Source organism: Salvia hispanica, chromosome 4 (genome assembly GCF_029641045.1).
Source record: "Salvia hispanica isolate PSC_SH4W2 chromosome 4, Shi_PSC_v1, whole genome shotgun sequence".
Lineage (NCBI taxonomy): Eukaryota > Viridiplantae > Streptophyta > Magnoliopsida > Lamiales > Lamiaceae > Salvia > Salvia hispanica.
Window position 1 is genome coordinate 55,001,850 of NC_142695.1, and position 11,039 is coordinate 55,012,888.

General features: G+C 39.0%; 2 protein-coding genes across 2 annotated transcripts; one reads left to right on the top strand and one right to left on the bottom strand.

The window, feature by feature from the left end:
• Positions 1 to 2,113: 2,113 nt before the first annotated feature.
• On the top strand, positions 2,114 to 5,515 carry LOC125193887 (uncharacterized). The gene is made up of 6 exons (XM_048091823.2): positions 2,114 to 2,328; positions 2,666 to 2,840; positions 3,169 to 3,750; positions 4,303 to 4,747; positions 4,843 to 4,924; positions 5,016 to 5,515. The coding sequence occupies exons 1-6, from the start codon at positions 2,299 to 2,301 to the stop codon at positions 5,217 to 5,219; spliced, it is 1,518 nt and encodes a 505-aa protein (XP_047947780.1). The 5' UTR covers positions 2,114 to 2,298; the 3' UTR covers positions 5,220 to 5,515.
• A 158-nt stretch (positions 5,516 to 5,673) lies between these two features.
• LOC125193886 (auxin response factor 6-like) lies at positions 5,674 to 10,762 on the bottom strand. Its single transcript, XM_048091822.2, has 15 exons — positions 10,165 to 10,762; positions 9,987 to 10,083; positions 9,379 to 9,494; positions 9,170 to 9,268; positions 9,035 to 9,091; positions 8,782 to 8,940; positions 8,608 to 8,692; positions 8,393 to 8,483; positions 8,142 to 8,306; positions 7,944 to 8,066; positions 7,791 to 7,866; positions 7,560 to 7,707; positions 6,383 to 7,455; positions 6,094 to 6,284; positions 5,674 to 5,999 (listed from the first exon to the last, which is right to left on the bottom strand). The coding sequence occupies exons 2-15, from the start codon at positions 10,027 to 10,029 to the stop codon at positions 5,795 to 5,797; spliced, it is 2,631 nt and encodes an 876-aa protein (XP_047947779.2). The 5' UTR covers positions 10,030 to 10,083; positions 10,165 to 10,762; the 3' UTR covers positions 5,674 to 5,794.
• Between the last annotated feature and the right edge of the window lie 277 nt (positions 10,763 to 11,039).

An 11,039-nucleotide genomic window follows, 5' to 3' on the forward strand; every position in this document is an offset into this window, starting at 1 on the left:
TAATTGAAAATAATAAAGACGGTATACAGTAGAAGAAGAAGATAAGAATCAAAACGAGAGAAATATAAAAAAAAATTAATATATATAGAGAAAACTCGTACAATACATTTGAAGCGACAAAGAGTGAAGGTGAAAATCGATAATTTTGGCTAAGTTTCAATTCTCATTGTACAAATGTGTCAATTGTGTATAACACAACTTTACACAACACAACTATACATTTATATTTATGAACCAGCTAATTTTGTGACAAATCAAATCCATGAGATACATGAATGCAAAATTCTCAAAAAGTCTACTAATTTGGATTTTGAAATTAAGTGGACAAGTTGGTATCATTTTCCTACACTTTTTCTTGAAAACATTCAATCACAATATACCAAACTTCTACACCACCTTTTAAAGCCAACAATGATACATGGAGTGAAAAAAGTCACTCGGACCCATTACCCAAAAGTGTGTAAAATGTTGGGGAATTCCCTTTTCCATAATGATAATTGATAATCACAATAAAAGGGAAAATTACATTCAAGTTTTATTTTTTTCATATTCTAAAAAAATACTATAGTAAAGTTGCCTATTTGATAGGACAGAATCCACTATAGAAGACCGGTGGTCAAACATTAAAGCCATAAATGTCATTACAGCTTAGGTGTGTTCATAATTGCAAAAGACAGATTCCAAAAATGGTTCTTTGTGAAGGGGAAATGAATAGATTAGGGCATTAATAGTGTATCCCAAAATAAATGTTCTGCCAAAAAAATCGAGTGATTGAGTGTGACATAAATTACTTTAATGCACCAAACCAATAATTCAACAACAATCTACTAGGTAAATATTATTCTTATTATAAGTCACATGTAACAAGTTCGAAAATTAAAGAATTCCTTTGGTTAGTTATTGGATAATTTATGAGTTTTATTGCAATTATCAACAACACAAAGCTTTTTTTATTAGTTTTAATAATTTATATATATTATTACAGTCATTAATAGTTCAAAACATTATGTTGAAGGATATTAAGGTTTAGTCAGTCAAGTTGGAAATGGAATATTCATCAAGAAGTTTCATTTTTTTTAACTGTTCAATTTATGTCGGATACAACGTATTCTATGGATACTTAAAAAACATTGTTTCACACGGACGAGACAAATAAAAAAATTTGAAACTTGTAATAAAATATATATTCTCCTTTCTCCTAAAAATAGAAATTTTTGAAACGACCTGACTTTTAATGCAAATTAGAAAAGTAAGAGAGATGTGGAAAGAAAAGTTTGTTAGTAGAAAATGGGTCACACGACTCAAACCCCACCCCGTTAGAGAGAAAGAAATTTTCTTAAACAGAAAGTTTCTAATGGATAAACCAAACGGAAAGAGTTTCTATTTTTAGGGGATAGGGAGAGTATATTTTTCAAATCTTACGAGGAATAATTATAATCTCCACAATTTATAAGTTTAATTATTTTTTTTCTATTTTAAGTAAATGGATCACAACTCTATTAAATCATTAAAGTCGCATTTATTGTAAACAATATCCTCCGTCCGTTATTATTTCCATTTCGGTCTATCCATTGTGAAGTATTTCATTTCAATTTCAATATTTTTATTAAATAAATCATACGTTCTACAAACTCATTTGCATTTAGTACTCCATAATTTATTAAATATAATAATAGTATAAAAGTAGGACCTAAAACCAATTAATCTTTTTCATCACATATCTTTACATACTCATATAATTACTTAGAATATGTGGTGGTCTAATTTGGAACATTTATTTCTAAATCTACATATTACTTTTTCAATAAATTTTCTTTCATATTATTTCTTACAACATGCATTAGAGTCCACACCCATAAAAAATTTTCAACCATATTTTTTTATAATATTAAATAATTTCTTAAAATTCGTAGCAATTTAATAAATCACATACTACTAGTATTTATTAAATTATGCATTAAAATAACATAGTCTTTATTATAGACAAAAAGAAGGCCAAAAAGCAAAAGAAAAGGAAGGACCCATCGAAGAAAACAGCAATACATTTTTTCAAATTAAAAAAACATAATCGAAAATAATCGCTGAATTAGTAACAGTCAATAAATCGTTAAAAGCTCGCCAACATTTGCCACCAAATTACACACATTCTCTCTCTAAAACAAGCCTTCAGATTTGCAGAGAACTGTGACCAAAAAGAGCTTTGGCTTCTTCTTGCTAGCTCTCCTCTTCTTCTCTAGCTAGGCCTCTGTTCACGGCTTTGCTGCGTCTCTCACCAAAAAAGTAGAGAAAAAGAATCTAATGGAGTACGAGCGGATACACAAAGTTCAGGTATTGCAATCACATCTTCCACCTAAATCCATGCATTTCCCCTCCTTTTTCTTCGAGTTTGTTGCTTCTTCATCGATGCATTTAGCTCCAACGCCTTATCCCCTTGGAAATTAGATGTTTTGTGATCCAGCACACCAATTGCTTGATCAAATGTTTTGAGAGAAAATTACAATGACATTTCAATTAGATTACTTAAATGGGGAAAAAAGTAATTTTTGCACCTTTTTCAAGTTTTCCACAGTGGGGTGGTGCCGTGTGTGTGTTGAACTCTCTCAATTTGGATTTTTTCTGTTTATTGAAATTTTCGATTTTCGATTTTTTTTGGGTGTTGTTGCAGACTGGTATTTTATCTCCGAGTAAGCTGAGGATGAAGCTTATGGGGCCGCACCATCAGAAGAAAAAAGATGGATCAAACAGTAATTCTTCGAGAACATCTCCTGCTAGGATGGAAGATTCAGAGTTTGTCAAGAACAGCTTGTTGGCAGCCGAGAATGAGGATTTTGGAGAGGAAGGTTTGATGAGTTTTTCCCTCTTTGATTTTTCCTTTCAGTTATCTTGTTATTGGTAGATTCAGATTGCATTTATTAGTCATTCATCGTTGAATTAGAGCTAGTGTGGGCCTAGGGGTATTTACCTGCTTTGATCTCTTTCTATTGGCCCTCTCTGAAGCAGTGACATAGTTTCTGCAAAATTTGGTAAAATTAGTTTTAAGTTTTTCAATGTGGAAAGATTTGGAAATGTAATTTTTTTTTGCTGGAGTGAAGAAGCAGTTTTAGTGCTCGAAATTGTGAAGACACCCTTTTGCTGATTTTAGACCTGCATTCTGTTTTCCTTTGGCAGTGTCGAATTTAGAGGTTTTGCAAGTTAAGTCAGATGGTGTTACCTCGGATGCTAGCCAAGGAAATGCGAATTCGTTGCAGTCGAAGGAGCTCGGAGGAAAGGATAGTGGCGACGCTAGTCGTTTTAGAATGCAGCTTCTTTCGAAGGGAGATACCGGTAATTCAAGTTCTGTCCACCCGGTTAGAATGTGTGAGGATGAGAACCTTGATTATGATAGCACCTCGAGCTTTGAGTTCCACAAAGGGGAGAGGTCGCTGCACCATTCGATGACAAGATCGTTCTCGAGGCCAATGTCCTCGAAATGGAACGATGCGGAGAAGTGGATTATGAACAAGCAAAATGTGCAATCCAATATGTCAAAGAAGGCCAACATCCAGAATCAGGTGAACAGGCAACCAGCCACGAATGTGGTGAGAGTTGTGCCAGAATCTACGAGTTCTGAGAACAAGCCATGGGTGAAGAGGGTTGATTTTTGCCAATCTGCTTCGCAGGCGGGATTGGGGTGCCCGGAAAGTAAGGATTTATCTGAGGTAGATGATTCAAATATGCCTTGCACCAAGACTGTAACAGACGAAACAACAGGTGATTATGATATTCAACTGTTTTGTTTATTTTGAATGTGTGTTTCTGTTTTCATGTTTTTTGCCTTAATCAACTTGAATTCCACTAGTCTTCCATAAAGATAATGATAACTTAGAAAAAAAAGAAATGTATGTGTGTCTATTTCTCTGCAATGCTTGTCAGTTACTACAACTTACAGAGACACCTTTGTTAAGCTTTTCAAAATTTGAAGGTCTAACTAACTTTGTAATTAGTTAGGTTGAGACATGTAACTAGGAACAACTATTCGTGTCGATATCAGTAGGTTGGAAAGTTCGTTGTTTTGTTTTGAAATATGCTTATAAAGAACTCAAGAAGTTATACAAGAAAGTTGTACCTGCTAGAATATCTCACTCTTTGAGCGCAAAGTGGCTGGTTTTTTTCACTCTGAATGATTATGTTGCTGCTGCTGCTGCTGCTAATCTTTCTGCTCTTGTTGAGGAACTAATGAAATTAAGATGTGTATTAGAAAGAAAATAATGGTGTGCACTTTGTAAAACTGTTATGCTTATTTGCTTCTTCTGATGCCTGCAGTTCCTGCCATAAGATCAGTGTCGATGAGAGATATGGGAACAGAAATGACTCCTATTCCGAGCCAAGAGCCATCGAGGAGTGTTACACCAGTAAGTGCAACAACCCCACTCCGTAGCCCAACGTCTTCTATACCTTCTACTCCTCGGAGGGGGGAGCCAGCACCCACGCCAACGGAGCGACCCATCAGCAATTCCACGCAGAACCTGGCTGAACATGCTAAGAAGGAATTGTCTGAGCAAGAACAAAAGCTTAAAACGAGAAGGGAGATTGTAGCCTTGGGCGTTCAACTCGGTAAGATGAATATTGCCGCTTGGGCAAGCAATGACGAGAAAGATAAGAGTAATTCTGGGAATGAAGCCATAGACAACGATGAGCTCGCACAGATTGAGTATGCGAAACGTGCAGCAGCCTGGGAAGAAGCTGAGAAAGCTAAGCATGCTGCCAGGTTCATACTTGAAGCTTTATGCTCTGTAGTTAAAATATTGAAGCTAATTTTTCGTCATCAAATGCAGTTTTGAACTCACCCGAACTTGATTTCAGATATAAACGCGAAGAAATAAGAATTCAGGCATGGGAGAGTCAGCAGAAAGCAAGGCTTGAAGCTGAAATGAGACAAATAGAGGTAAAGGCATCTTCACCTCTTATTGCTGAAAATCCATGAACACTGTTTTGCATCAAAATGAAAACTGATGAAAAAAGATCAACAAACTCAGGCACAAATCGAGCAAATGAAAGCGCAGGCTCAAGCAAAGATGGTGAAGAAGGTAGCAATGGCTAGGCAAAAATCAGAGGAAAAACGAGCTGCAGCCGAAGCTAGAAAAAACCAACAGGCTGAAAAAACTGCGTCGCAAGCAGAATACATCCGCCAAACGGGCCGTATCCCTTCTTCCCCCTTCATCTGCTGCGGTTGGTCATAACCAAGCCTGGACATTCACACGAGCAAAACTTCGCACCAGAATATGCAGAACAATGCACTCCGTGGGAATAAATATGTCTATGTTAGAATCACCATTGTGGTAGTGCTTTTCCATAATTGTTCTCACCAATCCATCTATGTATCTATTGACAATCAACAATTTCAAGCCTTTGGATTGAACTGCAGATATTTGCAGCTATACATGCCCTCATTCACACCCTGTGTATAGTTTTGGTGTAAACTCTGTCATTTTTCTTCTCATAGTTTGCTATCAAGTTGTGTCAACTTAAACTATTAGATTGGCTTTTCTTGTTTTGAAATCAGTTACTGTACAATTCTACAACACAGGCTAAATTTTGATTTTTTTTATAAGAGAGAGAATGAAAGCTAGAGCTATTTCAAGATCAACTAGTAAGAGTTCAGAAATATGGGAAGAAAACAGAGGATGAAGTATATACTATAATAAACTTACAGAAGTATATATTAGCTTCTATTATAAATTTTTTTCAAGTTAGAAACAGAATTTCTCTTGCCTACCAGATTCAGACAACGCTAATATTACAAACAGATATCGATTCAGAAATCTAGACTTCCAACAGACGGTATACCGGTGCTCATGTTCCTCGCCTCCTGTCGGTTTCCAAAGCCATCACAACTGCCGTTTTGGGCGGGCAACCTCTGAAGGGGCACGGAGTTGAGTAGTTCCTGTCCCGGTTTCCCCATCTCCTGCACCTCTTGTGGCGACAGGATCTTGATGCACCACACACTGTTTACGAACTCCCTGAAATAGCACGAGAATCAGAATTTTTGAGGCGAAAGAAGATGTATATAGATTGCATATTCTGTTATGAATGCGAGTGAAATGGAGAACTTACTGCCAGGGGTCGTCACCAAGAAGAAGAACATCGTTTTCACGGTCCACGAATACAAGCTGCCAGCCTGATCTCAACGGATCTTCCAATTCGCCTTCGAGGCCAAACATCTGAGCAAGCTCACTTCGCAGCTCCGGATAGCTACTGAATTTGGTGATGTCAAGCGATCTTCCAAACGAGCCAAATTTGTGAACCTGTGGAACATTGGATATTCGACTTGGTATAGGATGGATAGATAAAAATAATACAAGTGCAAAAGACGAACAAGAGTATAAGGCTTCGGAAAAATTACCTTAACAAAGGTTTTATTGGGCAGATTGTTATTCCCTCCATTCTCGGTAGACATCAACAAACCTGAATCATCAATGCAACTGCTTGAAGTCACGGGACGGTTGAGCTGGTAATCAGCACCAGAGCTAGTCATGTAGCTGGAAGAGGCGAAGGCCATGGTCGCGTTATCACTGTCACTAACAACTGCTTTAAGGTTTGGCATCCCGTTCGGCATGAGAAGGGAGGAGGAATCTATGTTAACTCCAAAGAGGAAGTTGTTGTGGGGATCGTTATTCGCTTCTTGCCCCATCAAGCACTCTCTGCCAGGAAAAGGAGGCAAAGAAACAGGATTGCTGGTTGTGTATGCGTTCGAAAGTCCTAATTGATCAGCCTGCGGCGTGATACTCTGGGAGGAGAGACCACTTGAAAGAGGATCGAGAGCAACCCGTTTTGTCGGCCAACCACTAGAAGATAGCAAGTTGCTTGATCTCGACACGTTAAGGAGGTTGGAGGCCTCGTCCTGGTTGACCGAACTCAACAGGCTGTGTAGAGGAGAACTCATGTTGCCGACAGGTTTAACGTTTGACTCTGAAAAGCTCTGATGCATGGAAGACATAGAGTGCATAGTCGGAGACTGAAGTTGAGAGTTTGATGACAACTGCGATTGCTGAGGATCAATATCATGCTGCGTCTGATTACCGTGTTGTTGTTGCTGCTGCTGGATCTGTGCATCGTTGAACGAGTTTTGCTGGAGCAGTTGTCGCTGGAGTAGGTTTGCGTGCGACATTGCCTGAGACTGGCCTTGAAGGCTTTGAACGAAGGGAGCGGAGCAGTGAGACTGCTGCATATAACCTGCAGAGCTGCTGCCGACGGATTGGGGCTGCTGGAATTGCATAACTGAGGCAACCCTCATATCCTGCATAGCTGCAGCTGACATGGCTTGATAGATATCATTTTGCATACCGAGCATTGACATATCGAACCTTGGCTGCATCCACGGCGTGACACCCATCCCTTGGTTCAGGGCTTGCATTCCACCGTCTCCACGAAGCCACATGAGGGAGGGATTTAACCCCATCTCATCAGCCTTCATCCCTAGGCACAACAAACAATATGGATTTTAGAAATACGAGAAACACACGTGTGTGAGAGCGTGATGACAATGTCATTGTCGATACAGCTAAAATGAGGAATTCTACCTGCGTATGAGGGGAGACCTGATGGCCAAGGCCGCTTCAGTCGTAGAGGAAAAGGCGAATGATACATAGGGAACGTGGTTAAAGGTTCGATTTCCCAAAGTGAAACTCTCGGCTGCCTCTCCCCAGCTGTTGACTCGTCCCAGCCAACCTTCATCGTGTTAGAGAAGTGGGAGTGGTGAATACTATGAAGTCATATACGAGTTAGTACGAGGCAGAGAACCTGTAGCATACCTTGACCGAACGCCAGTGTGAATTTAACCACCTGACAGGATCCGAGTCGCTTATGCCAGTTATCGTGCCCATGTAGCTGGAACCAAAAACATCTCAGAACAAACACGAAAACATAAAAAATGCAATTCTTGGCATATAAATTTCAAATCATACCGACGGACACTGGATTCCTCTGTTTCAAACAGCATACGGAAGCGCATCCCCACGGACACTCGAGTATGGTGCACTGCTTTTACGTATTTAGCCAGAGGTATAACAAATTCAGACGGACTTGCCCTGAATCAAAATTGGTGTCAGTGGAATCGAGATAAATGAAATGATTCAGGAAGCTATCTCGAGGAAGTAGCTTACCTGGGATTATAGAATATCGTGTAACGGCTATATGTTGCAGCTGCATGAGCAGCAGCAGCAAGCAACCCGAGATGCATGCTATCACTGGATAAAACTGACGAAGGCATGACTGTTTGGGGGCGGTTGGCACGTCTAATGCCAAGAAGCAGCTGATTCTTGTCATTCCTGATCAATGCATCAACAAATCAGGTCAGGCGTCACGACTCAAGAATTTTGCACAAGACAACACTACGTTGTACAGAAGTGTGTACCATATGAAAAGAACCGAATCACCAGCAACGAGCCGTTTAGCACTCACAAAAACACTCCAACCAGTTGTGAGCAGATGCCTCTTTGGCTGACCTGAGATTAGTATTAAACGAATTTTTAACATCAAATATCTTATAATCAGACTAAGTGAAACTAAAACATCTATGTAAAATTCTAATCATAAAAACCAGATGTTTATATGTAATTTGGAACACACCTCGAAATATATGTCTGAATTTCCACTCGTTGCTATGGAGATCACGGGCAATCAACTCTTGTGCCGGAGGTTGCTGTGAAAAATCCTGTACACGGGCATAGTATAACTATAAAGCCAGACAGCGAATGATAAAAACAGACTTGTCTTAAAATTTTCAAGAACCAAAAAGTTTACCAATGGTGGGAAGACTTTTTCTGCAGCCCGACGCGGAACTGAGAATCCACCATGAGTACTCGTGTCACTAGCTGTCAAAGTTTTGCAGAAGTAATTGGTTGGCTGTTTGCTAGCTGCACCCAAGTCAGCCGGATGGAAGGAAATCTCTTTCTGCTCTTGCTGCAAAAGAGCATATAAATGGACTAGGATGAAATCGAATTCGTCTTTCCAAACAAGAATAAAGACAGGAAATAAAGGAGATAAGTTGACATACTGCATTTAGTGGTTGCAAGGTCATTTGAGCATACACCTCGTCCGTCTCTATGTCAGCCTGGTTAATGCCAAGACATCAAGCTTCGCAAACAAGCTCAAACGAGTAACGGAGACTTCCAGATGTGAGACAACTTACGTGCATGGTCACGTTATGAAGCTGGCAAATGAGCTGAGCAGGTAAGCTCTGGTAATTAGGCATCTGAGCATCGACTTCTTTGTTCGTGGACACAGCAACCTGTTCAGCACACATTGAGAAACTATGAGGTTCGACAAATTTCTAGCTACACGACGCCATAGTTTGATACGGAAGACTATGCTCTCAAAGGTGAAATCGGAAACAAATACCTGCTCGCTGTGTCCCTGAGGAAAATACACCACATGGCTTCCGATAGATGGGAGAGAAACGAGAGGGCCGGCACAGGCATGCCAAAGTTCAGAATTTAGGCAGCTCTTCTCGCCTCCTGACCGAATTCGAGGAAAATCATCAATAATCAAAAACAGTTCGAATCGACAAATTTGACAAAAATCATCAACAATTAAACAGTTAAAATGAGAAAATTCAAGAAAATTCTTCAGTATTCAAAAACATATGAGGAATTAACAAATCCAGCTCAATCAACAATGCAAATTAGACAAAATGGGCCAAAAATTAACATGTAAGACTACAATTCTTTTGTAGTAACAAAATGGAAAGGAAAATGGTCAACACACCAGAAAACCTCAGTACCCAAAAAGACAAGGAAAGAAGAGAAAATTCAAGAAAGAGAATCCAGTTCTTCTTTTGCAGATTTTGCAGACTTGAATGATTATTAATTTTAAAAATTAACTAAGAAAAGCATAAAACAAATGGAGATTCCACACCAACTTTCTCCACACTATGTCAAATCTCAGAGTTGAGCAGAGCCTCAAACCATCACTGTATACAAACAAAAAGGAAGAAAGGGCAATCTTACCTTCAGGAGACTGCTGATTCAAGCAAGCAGACAGTTTCATCATGAAGATTCAAACAAAACAGTTGGAGGCTTGGAGCAGCATAAAAAACAGCAGTAACTGCAAAAACAAAACAAACAGAATCCAAATATATCATGAATAAAAAAATCCCCACAATTCTCAAAACTCAAAATAATTTACCTCCTTTTCACCCCAAAATAGCATAACACATGCACTTTATCCTCTGAATTCCACCCTCCAAAAACTCAATACATAAAACAAACTCCAATTTTCTACCCCCTTTCTCCTCCAAGAACTTAATTATGAAAAATTAAGCCTTGTTTCATGAAGATAATAGGGCCAAACCTCATCTCCCCACTTCAAATGAAGAAAAAACTCAGCACCACCATGAGTTCCTATTTCTTCCTCATATAATTTCCTCAATCACAGGAAATGCAATTGAGAAACTAACAGCCCACATCACCCACCAACTAAACACTATTCTTAGCTCAAGCACATGGAGATTTCTCACCAAGAACAACAAAATCTGGCTCCCAATTTCAAAAACAGACAAAATCCAATATTTTGATTTTCCCAGCAAAATCCAAGCTTTTCGGCTGAAAACGAAGCGTGAGCTACCAAGCCAAAAAGGGTGTATGATAAAATGCTCAAAATCCAACCTTTTCAACTCCAGCAATGCATGCGCGTGCACCGACCATCACACACACGTACTTTAAAATGCTCCGTAAACAGTGGAAATGGTGAAAACAGAGATACTAATACACACTCTTGGTTACCACTCCGGCACTCCCCTTTCCTCCCTATATAAGTATGCAAAGTATGTATATGTATCTCTGCAAATATGCAACCGCCACTTACTACTGGGAGTGTTGCAGAATTACTGGTATACTTATTTGCTTATTCTTCCGTTGCTCTCTATGTTTATTATATATGGGTTTCTCTGCTCCAATCAGTCAAATATTCAATACTACTCACTCCATCCCATATAATTTTACCCATTTCACTTTTACTATTTTTGGTAGTAGATCACATATTCCACTAACTCATTCCTACTC

Excerpts from the sequence above, each read along its gene's own strand:
- LOC125193887 (XM_048091823.2), top strand. The coding sequence starts at position 2,299 with ATGGAGTACGAGCGGATACACAAAGTTCAG. Across the intron at positions 2,329-2,665 it reads AGCGGATACACAAAGTTCAG|ACTGGTATTTTATCTCCGAG; the intron begins GTATTGCAATCA and ends GTGTTGTTGCAG. Across the intron at positions 4,748-4,842 it reads AAAGCTAAGCATGCTGCCAG|ATATAAACGCGAAGAAATAA; the intron begins GTTCATACTTGA and ends ACTTGATTTCAG.
- LOC125193886 (XM_048091822.2), bottom strand. The coding sequence starts at position 10,029 with ATGATGAAACTGTCTGCTTGCTTGAATCAGCAGTCTCCTGAAG. Across the intron at positions 9,269-9,378 it reads CTCAGGGACACAGCGAGCAG|GTTGCTGTGTCCACGAACAA; the intron begins GTATTTGTTTCC and ends TGTGCTGAACAG. Across the intron at positions 7,867-7,943 it reads GAGGAATCCAGTGTCCGTCG|CTACATGGGCACGATAACTG; the intron begins GTATGATTTGAA and ends TTTTGGTTCCAG.